Raw genomic sequence first — 15,695 nt, forward strand, 5'->3', positions numbered from 1 at the left:
TTGTGTGATAATACCGGCTTTATTGATTAATCATTTAAAAATCCTCTTTAAAATCCACTAGACAAACAGTTGATATGTATTCGCATAAACCGTCGCAGTTTATCAGTCCCTCTAACAATGAATACTGACTGTTTGGGAATCGAATTTTTCCGTCGAAGGAAAGGGAAACTGAAAAAAAAATTTGATAAACTGGAAAACTGATGTCTATGGACAGAATGAAATATTTGTCCATTGATTTCCCAGGTTATCAGCTGTCAGAAAAAAGTAATTTTCTCCTGAATACTCGTCGCTTTGATTGTTTTATGTAATGGCTTCGGACCAAAAGCAAGAAAAGATGAAACGCCGAATGGTTTTTTTATTTGTTCCTAGAACAACAATTAGGTAAAACCAGGGGAAAGTCAAGTCACTGTTAAAGGGCAACATAAGCTGCGAGACAACACACGTCAATTTCACCTACTTTTATAAAAAAGAAAAAACACATGAATAGACTTAAAAGTTAAGAGCGCAATTAAGTGTGTTTTGCGTGCACCACTGATAACATCTTTTGCAAACGGAGATAAAACTCCAAAAAAATGAACGAAACGTTTTTCACTGAAACTCAATCATATGAATTCAATTAAACAAGGTCGTTTTAATTCACAATTCTAGAGTAAAGTTTACACTATTTTAATTAATAGGCATATAAATCTAAACAGTGCATGAAATCGGGTTATCTTAAGACGTTGTGCTATCTTTTATTCCAAGAATAGTAGTCAGTGTTGAAGTGTTCCTTAACCAGGCTCTTCAGGCAAGGCTTAGGTTGACCATAAGGCTTCCCTCCAACATTTCACGCAGTTCCTGTGTTTCTTTCTCCTGATTAAACTGGCGCAGTTTTTCATCTGTATGAAAAACAAAACGTAAGAAAAATACCGCGAAGGATTAAGTCATCAACAACTGATTTACCAAGAAATTTCAAGAAAAATATGAGTAAATCTCTCACAAACTTAGCTAACAAAGTATGAGTACTTTTAACTTACGGTTATGGTAATACTGTTAATATTGTCAAGCAATAATATCTACCACCAATCTAGACAATCACAATCAGGACGCAACTCATTGATTTCATGTTTTCTTTTTTTTTCAATTTGGTGGCTAAGATGGAAGGTGTCTGGCAGCTTTGTTCGTCACGGTCGCCTGGGTACTCCAGAATGAAGCCTAAAACTAAAAGAGTACTTTTGAGGTTGAATTAAGATCTTAAAGTTGTTATAGTAGTTTGGTACCGGTTTCCGGTTGATTGTGCTGCTCATCCTCGTTCATTAAACTTTCCACCTTTCCGAAGTAATTCCCCAGTCTTTCACAAAGTTTTCTGTTTTCTTTGCTTTCTTCTTTCAGTTTCCTCCTCGCTTCTTCACCTGTAGGCATGGTAATCAGTATGACGTCATTAAAGGTAAAGCTTTCATTAGCCTGTTGACTTATAACGGCACTAGTCCTTTGTTGAACAGCACTTCCGTTGAAAGAGAAGATTAAGTATCACATTTACTTCCTTAAAAAATTGTTATTAATCATTATGAAAAAGAACCCCCAGTTGGGGTGATTATAGAAACGATTCAAGAATAGGATTGATTCATACTCTTGAGGACGGAAATCAGTGGTGAATCCAGAACTCGAGCTTTTTTTTTTTTTTTTTTTTAATTAAGATAAGAGGGGAAATTGAAGATGGACGGCAATAGTTTGCGAGATTACTCTGATTTGAAAGAAGAAACTGGCAACATTTCGTGTTTGATGTAGCCCCGACGGGGGCATTATATTTTGTTCATGAAAAAAAAAAGCAATTCCGAGTTAATCCTCTCCTAATCGAAAGGGCATCAATGCTTTTGAATTTCCATTCTGTGTAATTTCCTGTTTCCCTGGAAATGCACCTAATCCTTACACATTTAGCTCGGTTTTGGGACTTTTTTTTAAATCCAGTTCGGCGTAAAAAGACTCTAGAGTATTTACTTACGTTTCTCAGGATCTGAAGGGAGGTATAGACCTAAAAACCATGGGATCAAGTGTTCCGTAAGTATGATAAGTTCAGCAGGATTACTTATCATTTACTGGTTTAAATTATGCCTGTTCTGCTTCTTTAGTCGCAGAGGGAGTTTCCTGTACAATTCGAGAAACAGAGCCTTCATCTAATCTATTCTTATCTTCATACTTATGAGTACGTCTGAACAGAACACGTTTCATGCAAGTTCTTTGAAGCTCAAGAGCGATACTGATACAACAAACTTCAGAAATATTGAATTACTTAAATAGTTTTTGAACAAAGAATAGAACGTAGCCTCTGGATGCCAATCTTTATATTAGACCAATTCGAAGTTCATCCAATATACCATTTGCTTATTGTATACATATTCATTATCAAATTCTTGGCTTCCTAATTATTCATTTCTAGTTTTCTGGATTGTTCACTCAATCCGCGTACATCTTCTCTATTATCTTAATTGGAAATTAACTAATCCCAGTGTTGTTTGACTGAATTCCTTTTCGGCTGGAAGCGGACGTTTTTGCGGAGAAATGGACACAAAGCACATTTAGTTGCAAAAGCTTATCTTTAAAATCTGTTCGAGCAGTTATGATTTTAGTGTTCTCTGTTAAGCACCACACAGCAGAACATTGGTAAATATGTACAATGCTTATGTATAAGCTAAAGTTGTAAATTTTAAACCGATCTCCTACACCAGTCTCAGAATTTTGCTATTCGGACTCGTACCTCGGTACGGGTAAAATGGAGTTCAGGGTCTTAAAACGAAAGCTGTCCTTGATTACTTACTTCGCTCGGTACAAACTGGGCCTAATTCTCCACTCATCGATGAGCCGAAATGGTGCCGCCGGTCGTATTAATTCGAAAATTTTGGTTGCGAAACAAATCTCCAAAGCAATATTATAATTGGAGGGTTTTTCCGCCATTTTATTTCGTCGCGGTTTCGCGACTTTTCTGCATGCTGAATTTGTGCGTGCTTATCAGTGATGAAGGTAACACAAGTTGTTTTGAAACTGAAAGGCTCACACAATAGTTTACCTTGTGGGCTAGATTCCTCACTAGAGACTCCAACACCAACACCAACTTCAAGTCTGTCCCTCCCTCTCTGAAGAAGAAAATTATTATCATTATTGGTTTTTAGGTTTCACCCCGTATAATCCAGGACAGAACCTGGTTAGCTTGGTTTGAACACATGCGGTATTCTCGTGGCTGGTTAGAGCACTTGGTGGCCTGCTGAGTTGAAACCCTACCTAGGTCTACCTATGATGGCCTGAAACAAAGTTTTTTCGTTAATTTTTTATAGTCTGTGCTACCAGAATGCTATCTCCAGTGTAGTGATTGTAGTCTAACGATCCAGTGACTGTCTTAAGACCCTCCTTAGGTTTTTCTAACAAACCTCAACTCTGCAACCATTTTCTTCAATCCAGGATCTCTCTCGAGAATAGGAAAAATAAGCTCGAATCCTGTTGCTGATTGATTTAAGGGCATCCATTGCCATCCTAAAGATGGCCTTGGTTTCAGCCCAGATCCACTTTGAATATTTAGCTGCGAGGTTGTACCCACTTTCGAGCCAGCTCGACATGAAGTTGAGAATTGCCGCCATTGCTAAGAGACAAAAACCATTATGATATCATCTTATTGAGGCAGTGAGGTCACAAGCTCGTGTTCTTCGTTGGTTTGGGCGACGTTCATTTTACTGAGACAAGTACGAGTCATGAATAACCGCAAGTTTGTTACGCATGCAATTTTTTCTTGTATTTCAATGTAAAGCCCCGTTCAAACGGTCATGATAGTTGTTGATAGATTTAAGTTAACTATCACGCGCGTTTGAATACAAACTATCATACACTATTATCAACTATCATTAACTACCATGTAGTTTGAATGAAGAGGGTAATTTTTTAAAGAAACTGTGCTTCTTGAGTATAACAAGGTAATTCAGTATTAACAACTGAGTTGATGGCGTAAATTGGCTACCGTAAAGAGTTTTTGAAATGCTACCAAAATTGCTGACATCATGGCTCCCCATATTTGTTTACAATTAGGGGATCTCATTGTGTGATTTTGTCAAGTATCATCAACTATCATGAAGCGTTTGAACCCAAACATGATCGTCCATAATAGTGAATGAAAGTTGAAACTATCATCGCCGGACTATCATCAACTATCATGACAGTTTGAACGGGGCTTAATGGTATGTGAACATCACGGGTTCAGATATTTCAAACTGGAGTTCACATGGACGTATTTTCGCTTTCGGGTCAAGAACAACTGCTTCAAAGTTCAATTTTCACCCCAAAATAAGGATGTGAAAACTTCGTGTTCAACAAAATCCAGCCAACTGCCTGTAAGGAGTTTACAGACCCAGGAAACAGTCGTGCGATATGTAGGAATCTAGAAAGAATACTGTTATGTTTTGTTTCGCGAGAGGATCGTTGATCCCTATTATAGCGGAGGGACGCATAAAGCATTTTCATGTATGTTTTCAGTCCTTTTTTTTCGTTAACCGTGCAGCAGCGTTAACGACGGGAAAAAAATGCGAATTGATTAATACGTATTCGACCGTTTAAGTTATTTCCTCGCCTAAACCAAGCTCTGTTTTTCGAGCGGAAAGTATGTCTCGCTTATCTACCGGCTGATTTCATACATGTTTGCATTCAACAGTGACTCTTATCAAAACAGTTAGAACTTAATGTGTTAGCTCAGTTTCATTTACTTACCTAAACGCACCTTTACTTCAGCGTAGCTGTTGTTGAAGACAAGCGAGATCTGAACTGAGATTAATCACAATAAACAGATGCAAAAGCTTTTATTCTTTTAAAAACTAACAGGGACTCTCCCTTGATGAAAAATTTATCCTCTTATTAGATTTTACCGCCGGTGGGAGTTTCCCTTTTTGGTCTATTTTACACTGAGGTCGACCTCTCGATTTGTTTTACTTCTTAGGAAAAAGTGATTTTCTGGGTCAGCAAGTCACCCAGTAAGTTTGTGTTTCGTGAGTAAGGAAGAAAAATGGGAACCTTCTATAAAAGCTACTCCTTCTCAATCATCTTGAGTGATTTTATCCTTGTCAATGTAGTTCACATAATATGTTGCAGGTAAAAACAGGAAGTTAAAAGAATTGTTTACGTCTTTTGTCCACATTGTACGGGGCTTTCCCTTGTTCTATCTGATCAATAGTCGACAGAAAAGAAATGTCTTCTCTGGTTCAAGAACTAAACTTGAGACTGTACACAGATTTACTGACTAAGACGTTATCTCACATTTTAAAGGTTTGAGTATTTCAAGTTGACTTTCCTCTGCGCTTAAAAAAAAGAAAGGAAGTTCGAATTACGAAATTCTGGATGGATTGTCAAAAAACAAAACAGTAGTCTTTGTTGGTTGGGGGACGCCTGAGGACCTCTGATGAATTCGCTAAATTTTCAGGAAATACAGAAATCGAGTCATCAAGTTATGTTCGATGCACATGTAAGGAGCTCTGTGATAAAATATACGTTCCCCGCAATATGATATCTGGATCAAATTGTTTGAACTTTGGAAATGCAACTGAAATATTATACGAGAGGGAAAATTCCCTTCCACAATTGACTCACGAGTAAACAAACAATTTTGAAACTTGACGCGTCATCTAACGAGATAAAGTTTTAATTTTGTATAAACTTCAATATTACCAAAGTAGATGAAATAACTGCTTTCATATCTAAAAAGATGGAGAATGAGAGGAATACAGATCGTGATTTGTTCCAGAGAAATCGAACCAGCGTGACGACCTACGTGACAGGAAGTTTGCAAAAACAAAAATTATCAAGGGAAAAACCCCGTCGCTGTTGTCTTAAGGGAATTTCCCTTATTTTCATTGGGATTTCTGATCAATTTGCTAGCCTACCATAGAAACTTTAGGAAATTAAGTTTTAGGAAATACAGAAATAATTCGAGTCATGTTCGATGCACATGTTAGGAGCTCTGAAGTAAATCATACGTTTTTGCAATCTGATATCTGGATCAACTTGTTTGAACTTTGGAGTTGCAACTGAAATATTTTACGAGAGGGAAAATTCCCTTCTACAATTGGCTCACGAGTAAACAAACAATTTTGAAACTTGACGCGTCATCTAATGAGATAAAGTTTTAATTTTACAGATCGTGATTTGTTCCAGAGAAATCGAACCAGCGTGACGACCTACGTGACCGTAAGTTTGCAAAAACAAAAATTATCAAGGGAAAAACCCCGTCGCTATTATCGTGAGGGAATTTACCTCATTTTAATGGGATTTCTGATGAATTTGCTAGCCTACCATGGAAGCTTTTAGGAAATAAGGAAATAATTCGAGTCATCGAGTCATGTTCGATGCACATGTAAGGATCTCTGAAACTTAATATACGTTCCTCGCAATCTGATATTTGAATCAAATTGTATGAACTTTGGTGTTGCAACTGAATGATTATTTGCAAGGGAAAATTCCCTTCTACAATGACACACGAGTAAACAAACAATTTTCAAACATGAAACGTTAGCGAACAAGATATGTATCAATTCCAATGTTCTCAGATATCATCAAACTAAGGAAATAACAGTTTTCATGACTAAAACTATTGAGAATGAGAGGAATATAGAGCGTGAAAGCAGAGTATATTTTTCCCATTAAGTTATCCATGTTTGTTCCAGAGAAATCGAAACAGCGTGACGACCTGCGTAACAGGAAGTTTGCAAGAACAAAAATTATCAAGGGAAAAACCCCGTCGCTGTTGTCGTGAGGGAGTTTCCCCTCATTTTTAATATAGGGAGACAATAGTTTCATTTTAGTTGAGTCCACTCAGTTCGTCCACTGCGGAATAGTTTTAAGGACGATCGCGTATGTTTGCCGTATTCGCCTATCGCTTCCAGGGAAGGTGAGAAAAACAACAACCGTTAATATGGAAACTGACTCTACTCACGATAACGCAGACAACTCGCTAACAAGGTAAGAGTAGAGAAAAGGAAATCGACTGTAAAACATCGTAACCATTGTAACTGCTGAAATTGTCGTCACTAGATTCCAGAATCAACTAACTTTGAGAGGGGTATTTCGCGTGATTTCTCCGCGGTTTTTTAATCAGACTTATAAATTGTAAACTGGTGGATGGTTATAGCTCTTAAAGTTAAAATGTCGGAAGGCCTCTTAATTGACAAAGATTAAAACCTTTTTCGAAAGCATGTCAATATAAGTGAAAGGAATTTTAAGGTTTAGGCTGAGTTCATGTTGAGCAAGTTTTATGTGGCTTCCCTGTTAGTAAATGGTTCTGTCCACACTACGGGAGGGACACCTGTACGATTCACTTCAAATGCTGTCCTGAAAGCGACCGTTATCCCTGCCACAAATGTCATAACCAGTTTATGGCTGCACAAGAGGAGGAGCGCGCGAAAGAACAAGACGAAAATAAACCATTGATAGAGAACTCTAACATTGAAGAGGTTGAAGAGGTTTCCGAGCAGACTACGGAGAGCACGGGACTAGGCGCGAGTTTGGCAACTGCGGCTTCTCCAGCGGAGTATCGCACGAGAAAACAGGAGGAAAGCAAACCATTACCAGAGGCATCCGAAGCTGACGAAGGCCTCGGGGGGGGGACCAGCGACGGCGCTGAGGCCGGTGACAATTCGGCAGATGTAGCTGTACTAGTGGAGGAGCGCGGGAGCGAAGAAGAGGAAAATAAGACATTGCACGAGCGCCTTGAAATTAACAACGACGAGAGGCTGACATCAAAATCTGGGGAGCCCCAAGGTAAGTATTATCTTAGACGTTCCCTGTTTGTTAATATTCAAGAATGTAAAATGTTGAAAAAAAAAAGAACTGGACCTAGGCAAAATCAACGGCTAGGCCTTGAATATGTGACTATTCAAACAGAGGAAATCAAATACAATCGACAGATATTACCCAGATTTCAGTGAAACTCTTTGTAATAGAGATTTACATGACATCCGCATTGTTTACCACAGGTCTCTCACTTCTGAAAATGTGTGTTGTGTAATCGTAGGTGAATAGTGAACTCTAAAATGAGTGATGGTAGACCTTTACTTCTTCCTCATAACGGTTTATCATATAAAATTGTAACGAGATCTTTACTACAAAAATGCAGATTTTCCAGATTGTCCACAAACCCAAAACGGAGCTAACAGAGCCTGTAGTGTGGGACGTGTTAGTGAGACTATAGTGTCAACGTGTTCAGTAGAAATTGATGAATATGTTGCCTCAGAGACGAGTAATGGAAAAGCTGTTCCACAAAATACTCAAAGTTGGACTTTGAAACTTAAAGATGCAGAGTCTCCGCACCCCAAAGCGACAGCGCTTGATGGAACTGATATCAAATGTACCGCCTGTGGTTGGACACAAATGGTATTTACTCTAGAAATGGAATAGGCACAACAACGATAACAATGACGAAAACAGTAGCAAATCAATATTAAAGGAATTAAGCTTGACGTTAGCTATGCTGTTTACAGTCTTTTCGGCCATGTTTCTATCATTAAACTCAAGGGTTTGTGTTGATTTGAGTCCTTACTTGTCGATTTTGAGTGAGAGGCAGACGCACATGTATCGAGATTTTCAGTCACGAAGTTTGTTTTCTGTTGTAGATCTCCAAGAACTGTGAGAATTGTAAGAAGTCTTTTGCTGACTATTATTGCGGCAAATGCCAACTTCTGATCGGTTATCAGGTGGATCCTTACCACTGCGATGAGTGCAAAACCTGCAGGTAATTTGAGTGTAAAACTTGCAACGAATTTATTCATATCACCACTCAAAGCACAAGCATACTGCGGTTTTGGTTGGGACTCAATGCTTCATTCAAATTTCTTTGCAAGGAGTGACTTGAAATAGATGACGCATGGGGAGGTTGTTTATTGTTGTTTATTGTTGTTTATTGGGTTTTTTTAAAATGCGTTTGATGTTCCTGTCACTTTTGCCCTAATTTTAGACTTTGTTTTCTACCATGCTTTTAGTCTTCGGCCCCGAGAAGAATATTTTAGTTGTACATGCCATTAAGCGCCTAAATGTTTTAATATCAGGGTTCTACTTCACGTGTTGTATCCTTTGAAAATTGAAGAAGTTTTCTTATTAAAAGCTAATCATTATCAAACGCTTATTTAAGGGAGAACGAGAAAAATCATTTTCATTGTTCCACGTGCAACGTATGTATGGCGAAATCTCTGAAGGATAACCACCAATGTTTTCCTGACCGAGGTCACGATCCATGTGCCATTTGTTTGGAGGTCAGTGATTGCATAAGCTTATATAGAAAAGACTAATTCTTCTGACTGTTTTATCTATTTCTAACGCAGATCCATCCACATGAAGTGGATAGATTAATCTGACGGGGAGATATCTTCCTTCAGTTTATGCTCAAAAAGTAGCGTGTATGATCGGGAAGTTCTTTATTTTAAATAGAACGATAAACTTCTAAACGATATAGTAATTAAGCTATGTGTACACTTTTACTGAACTACTCAATTAAGATTTAAATTTACACCACACGTAGTCGTCGAGTGGTAGGTAAAAAATGATACGGAACACTACCAACTTGCCATAACTGAACACTTAGTACATGACAAGAGCCAATGTCTTATGAATTTCATTTCTCTGAAGGATTAATATTGCTCTGTTTTCTTCAGGAGGTATTTTCCGGAGCAATCATTTTCCCGTGCTTTCATATGGTCCACAAAGACTGTGCAATAAATCTTGTGCAGTCTGGAGGGTAAATATATATTTAAAATTTCCCTAAGATGTTTTTTTCCAGTTTATTGTGTCTACGTCTAAGATATTAGATTTTGAAAGATGTTTTTAACGCGCATAGAGTTTTGCCCTTATTTGTTAGTAGGTTTAAGTGGGGGCAAACCGCCTCGCTGTCATCATAAATTTTGCCTGTGAAACTAAGGCCATCCTGAAAATCGTGAGTCTAAACTGAACTTACTAAGAGCCCAATACTTGGTGTGCAGTAAAAAAGTACAATTTCTTGAAGAAAATGCATATAGGTAAAAACAAACAACAAAGCAATAGACGGAGAAAAAAAACTATTCGAAAAACCGTACGTGATTTTTTGTTGCAAGTGACATTTTTTCTATATTTTTTTTACCTTTACCATAATTTCATTAGTGTTACGTGCCCGATGTGCCGCAGACCTATTTACCAAGAAGATCAGGACGGTGAAGAAAAAGTACCTCCCTCATCCTCTACCCGGCTTCAATGGATCCGTTCGAGGTTATCATTTGGCAGATTATCGATATCTCCGCTCACCAGGTTTTTTAAGACTTGTTCACGGCTAATTACAACGTCGGGATGGGACTCCAGAAGTAATACTGTGGAGGAAAACACACAGGAGGATTCAGAAACGGTTTCCATCGAGATGCAACAACCTCTTGAATTAGATAGTGAAGAGTCTGATCTTCCATTTTCGGGAACGCACACTGACGTTTTGACTGTCTAAGCGGAAGTCATCATCAGCGTCTAGAGAATAGTTGCTGTCAATCTTGTCTTATAAGTCCGGTCTCAATTCAAGAATTGCCTGATATTCTCAATGTTGGGTTACATAAAATGCACTGATATTACATATCTCATGTACTTACATACCAAGATTGCAATCAGTAACTAGTGTCCCGAGACTTAATAGATGGTTATTGGTGTGGGGGGCGCCTGGAACCCGTGGAAGAAGCTCTTTATTTTGCGATCTTACCTTCCTATGTAAAGGATTATAGAATAATGCAGAACGTGAGTGAAAGTCAAATAAGACGAGACTTCAGTGACTTGCACGTATGTAGAGCGTTTTTTTTTCGCCATCACCAAATTTGTTAGACATTACTGATTATGTGAATTATAGTTGGGTTGACACGGTTGCCTCATTTGAACTCTGATCACTAGGCGTCGCAAAAAAATCGTGAAACAAATTTACGTACGTACGTGAAATATCGCCAAAACCCGATATTATTACGGAGTATGGCATTTTCTGAAGTGACCTGTTCTATGTACCCATACTCATGAAATCATACGTATAACACTTATTCCCCATGAAGAAGAATGTTCTCCAACACGAAATAATTATTTCCAGGGTTACAAATCTTGGGTGACTTGGTTTAAGGAGCTTAGATCGAGTTTGGAGTGGTTAAAGATGTTCACCCTTTCTCGTAGGGGCATTTTAGCAGCCATCCCCTCAAGATAGTGAAGAAATATTTGATTTTGTGATCAAAGTGTCTAAGGCCAAACATTTACGAAGAGGGTTGGTACATTTCACCGATCCCATGGTCTACCAAAATGGAATAGCGATTGATTACTTCAAATGGACAACGCAAAATAACACTTCGAAGTTAAAAGAAATAATGAAAACACCTGATATAATAAGCCAACGATTTTAGTCTAAAATTTCCTCAGATCCTGTTCATATCAGCCTTCAGATCCCACTTGCAGAGAGGAATTGCGCGGTTTTATCACTCGTGCACGTATTTTGGCTGAATTGCTATTTTCATATGCCAAAATAGGTTCAACCTTTTTAAGAAGGGTTAGCCAATACAATGAAAAATAAATTCTTATCGAGAATTATTTATTCTGTGTATTTTGGTCTAAGCGTTTTTGAGTTAGGAGAAGATATATCATTTTTGTTTTCATGTTTTTTATTTAACAGTTTAAAGGTATTGACTTCTTTAACCAACACAAATTCTGTGCCAATTCAGCGTTGTCAATCTACATATCGATATCACTTGAGCCTGGCTCCGTCGGCTGAGCACATTTGTAGACAGCAAAACTACCGATTCCAAAACTCCGTTGACATTCCAGTCCTTCTTGGCATTTCCAAAAGCATTTCTGTTTAAATACAAAGCACAAGCTAGTTAGAGAACTGTAAGGCGTGAGAAGTTAGATTTGGATTTCAATAACAGCCGCAACTTTACCCACCTATCCACGCCATGCGACAAGGAATGAGAAGAACCTTTTTCGTAAGCGTGGTATGGCTAATGTTAGAGCCATCGCAAGAAAAGTTCCAATCATGCACTTATAGATGCTCCACCCCTGAGCTGTAGAGAAATGCATGATTATACATTCCCCGGCATAAATGAATTGTTCCCCCTTACTTTTATTTTAGCTCCACACAGCAGTCATCATAATTATTTTTCTAGGGAGGGGGATTCCAAAGTTAGAGGATTATCTTACCAGGTGTTAAAATACGCTTACTAATTACTATTTGTTTTTTAAAATTCTATAAGATCTAAATGTATTATCAATCATTTGGCACATATCACCTCCGATAGAAAAAGCCTAATCAACACCGAATCACTGAAAGGAGGGGTTGAGTTTTACTTACAGAGGAAGGATGACAGATCCTGCCCTCTCCCTTTCTTGCCAAGCACTTGGTGTAACCGAATTTTTGGAAACAGCACTGACCAGTCGAACAGTCTGCATCGGTGGAACACTGAAAATGAAAAGAGGACAGGGGCCTCTTGAGCGGACTTGATAACGTTTAATAGCACGAGCTAACACAATATCATGAAACATTGATATTGAATTTGCTTTTGCTTTCAGTATAAAGCGGGAAAAAACCGTTCAGCTAAGATAATATACGTTAAGTTATTTGTCATAGTTTGGTCGGCGTAACGACGCCTGAAGAAAAGAAGTAAGCGAGAGGAACGGAAAGGAGGTTTTATGTTTTTCCTCTTCATTCCTTCAGCACCTCCATTATCGTTTATACTTTCCACTTGGAAACTTTCTGCCAGTGAGGCTAATAGTGACTCCATATACATTTACATTGGCTGATTACGCACTTATTCCATGATTCAGCTAAATAATTCGATTTAAGTGTTTAAGGATCTTGCTTATCTGTATTCAGGAACAGCTAGCAAGACTGTTTGCCTTACTACATGATGACAATACAATTAGCTCCAAAATAGACGAGTTGTTTTTCCTAAGATGTAAACTTGACTTGAATTAAGTTTTCCTTCTTTTTGAATCGGCAAAGCCAACCCTCGGATCTATATTATCATTATTTGTTTGAGATTTTTTCTTCGTTGCCAACTGATAACACTTACCCTCTTTTTGAAAAGAAAACGTTTCTCATTGTCAGTTTCATCTTTCAAAATGTCGTCCTCCAAAAAGCTTAAGTCTTCTTTTCTCAAGGAATTTACCACGAAGGCGAATACCAGGCAAAGAATTAGAGACAAAGCGACCTTCATATTGCCTTTTTCTGCTACAGGGATCGACTGCGAGTAGAATGATTCGGGAAGCGCTTTCTTAAATAGAACAGTGTGCGTTTTATACAGCTGATCAATTATAAAACGGAAATTCATTTTTGAGAAAAGGCAGTGGCTCGGTATCACTAAGGTGTAAGAACTATGTGCTATACGACTAATTTGAAGAGTAGAGCTTGTCTTTATCTAGGAGGATTGATTAAGGAATAGCATTGATGAGAAAGCAAACATAGTAAACACTTTCCTTTATTACGTTTGATTTGAGCGAGTTGACATGGTAGGGGCCAGCTTAGACAGCTGTTGTTGCAATGAGTTGTTCAAGGTTAATTGCTCTTTGTTGTTTTCAATACAGTTTGGTTTATCAAGAAATCTGTATCTTTCCTCAGTCCCCGACGATCCCTAAATGAAAGTTTTCTGATGATTTTAACCTCAAGATGCGAAAAGTAAACAAGCCTTAGTAGCTGCCACAGTCTCAGTCAATTCGGATGGGTGACGCATCTACTGATGCCGTGAAATGTTTACGTGACATTCGTGGGAAATTAAAGTAAACTAAAACATTCTATCCACTTGTTTATATTCCCATGGCTCACAAGAGAGGATATACTTTTAAATTTAGAGTTTGCAGGTGATTTAACATCCATTGAATGTTACTCTGTCTAGTCCATGAAGAAAATTGATAAGACGTGTGTGAATTAAGGCTTCATAACTTAAAAATAGCTTGCATGGTCTTTGCAGAAACCGAACATAAACATCTAAGTCAGAACGACCGACGGCAAAGTCATAGTGTGGGCAGCGATAAAACTTTTGGAACTATCACAATGAAGAATTCTAGCTTGATCTTTTCTTTCCAGAGCGTATTATTTTTATATTTCTGAGACATTAAAGGCAAGAAAAATAAAGCTCAAAATGAAAGTGGCTTCAGTCAAAGGGCTTCCATTAGCAGGTCTGTAGATTTTATTCTATTGGGTGTCGACAGGTCTCTGGTTGATGTGCTCCAAAAAAATTCAAGGAGAACACATTCAAATGAATTAAAATTTGACAAAAATCTCCAAGAATCAACAACCTCCTAAAGTCTACGGCACGGCATGTAAGCAAAAAAGTACCTGTACTTAAAACGAAAACTGGCGAATTGGAATCAGCTTTTTAAAAGGAACTCGAGTTCGAATAATATTCGTGGAAATATAAAATAAGCTGTAGTGATGCAAAATCTGATAGAGGCATTAAAAGTGGTTTAAGTCGCCCGTTTTTGTTTTGAAATAATGAAAAGAACAATTACTGCTGGCAAAGGCAAATCGTTTGTTACGCCTTCTAAATTTTGGCCAAACGAAAAATAAATTCGTTATTAATCTAACCGTGCCATGTTTGCTTGCACATAAATCTTGATTTAGATAGGGCACTTTAGTTAACAGCTAGTCTCCATAAATAAGGTAAATATGATCTTCTAATAAGTCAACAACAGCAAAATTTGTATTTTTTTTCTGGACTTGTTATTTTTCTTAGGGTTTTATTAATTTTTATTTCACAAGCGTAAATGTTAGTGAATTAATTCAACTGGGTAAAGTGCTATAGATGACTTAGATATATTCAGGCATTCAATCCTCTATAAAGAAAGGATCAAGCAGAAGTCATTCTCTTTAATAATTCCATCGAATAGTTTCGCCAAGCACTAGGATTGAAACATCTATCATTTGAACTATGATTTCTCAAATCATCTGTAGTTACAAAAAGCATACGATTTTTTTTTATCTAAAAAAAAAATTGTTCAAACCTGATCACTACTCTCTACAGGCTCCTCTGCCATCTAAGCTTTACTCGGGCTAAGTACCGTTCTTCCAGACAATCTCACAGGCTTAAAGTCAAACATGAGAACTTTATGAGTTGAAAAACACCATTTGGTTATTTACTGGAGAACGATATTTGGCGTTTGGTAACCCACAAACACTGAATTCAGTTTCTGACAACTGACGACAAAGAAACTGAAATGCATTGATAAAATGGTTTTTTTTTTTTAATTGTACCTTGTCTCTTAAATCTGCTACCACCTGACCACCCAAATTAACTCGGTCTTTACTATCGTTTTCAATGTTTATTTATTTGCTTCTCTTTACCGCCGATTCAAGGCAGCCAAAAATAATTGACGGGTCGGTTTTTTTTAAGTGATGATATGTATTTCGCGATCGGATCACGTCTATAAGATAAGGGTCTCCCGCATCCCGGCCCTTATCGTTAAACTCTTTATCAAATAAAACTTAATTTAAGAGCGCTCCTGTCATATTTGCTTTTTCATAAAACTATTCCTCGGCTGATCCTCATGAATAAAGGGAAAGTCAATATTTCAAAATTAATTGCATAACACATCGTTTTGACACATCGGTGATACCGAGCCACTTCGTATTTCGTTAATGATTTTTCGATTTCCAATTGATCAGCTGTAAAACAATAGAATATCAATAGTTGATATTCTCTTGCTTTAAAGGTAGTCAGGTCTAT

The 15,695-nt window shown here is 37.7% G+C and overlaps 2 protein-coding genes across 2 annotated transcripts; one reads left to right on the forward strand and one right to left on the reverse strand.

Annotated features, from left to right (window-relative positions):
- Window positions 1-4,875, reverse strand: LOC136278985 (uncharacterized). The gene is made up of 6 exons (XM_066162308.1): window positions 4,726-4,875; window positions 3,402-3,610; window positions 3,044-3,110; window positions 1,982-2,011; window positions 1,260-1,391; window positions 1-878 (listed from the first exon to the last, which is right to left on the reverse strand). The coding sequence occupies exons 2-6, from the start codon at window positions 3,606-3,608 to the stop codon at window positions 784-786; spliced, it is 531 nt and encodes a 176-aa protein (XP_066018405.1). The 5' UTR covers window positions 3,609-3,610; window positions 4,726-4,875; the 3' UTR covers window positions 1-783.
- A 1,920-nt stretch (window positions 4,876-6,795) lies between these two features.
- On the forward strand, window positions 6,796-11,549 carry LOC136278950 (uncharacterized). Its single transcript, XM_066162268.1, has 7 exons — window positions 6,796-6,966; window positions 7,277-7,764; window positions 8,120-8,376; window positions 8,616-8,734; window positions 9,131-9,251; window positions 9,651-9,733; window positions 10,132-11,549. The coding sequence occupies exons 1-7, from the start codon at window positions 6,920-6,922 to the stop codon at window positions 10,460-10,462; spliced, it is 1,446 nt and encodes a 481-aa protein (XP_066018365.1). The 5' UTR covers window positions 6,796-6,919; the 3' UTR covers window positions 10,463-11,549.
- Window positions 11,550-15,695: the final 4,146 nt, after the last annotated feature.

Source organism: Pocillopora verrucosa, chromosome 2, assembly GCF_036669915.1.
Source record: "Pocillopora verrucosa isolate sample1 chromosome 2, ASM3666991v2, whole genome shotgun sequence".
Taxonomy (NCBI): Eukaryota; Metazoa; Cnidaria; class Anthozoa; order Scleractinia; family Pocilloporidae; genus Pocillopora; species Pocillopora verrucosa.

Coding starts and splice junctions, on each gene's coding strand:
- LOC136278985 (XM_066162308.1), bottom strand. CDS start 3,608: ATGGCGGCAATTCTCAACTTCATGTCGAGCTGGCTCGAAAGTGGGTAC. Junction 3,111..3,401: donor AAAATGGTTGCAGAGTTGAG/GTTTGTTAGAAA, acceptor TTTCTTCTTCAG/AGAGGGAGGGACAGACTTGA. Junction 879..1,259: donor GCACAATCAACCGGAAACCG/GTACCAAACTAC, acceptor TTTTTCATACAG/ATGAAAAACTGCGCCAGTTT.
- LOC136278950 (XM_066162268.1), top strand. CDS start 6,920: ATGGAAACTGACTCTACTCACGATAACGCAGACAACTCGCTAACAAG. Junction 8,735..9,130: donor GATGAGTGCAAAACCTGCAG/GTAATTTGAGTG, acceptor CGCTTATTTAAG/GGAGAACGAGAAAAATCATT. Junction 9,252..9,650: donor CATGTGCCATTTGTTTGGAG/GTCAGTGATTGC, acceptor TGTTTTCTTCAG/GAGGTATTTTCCGGAGCAAT.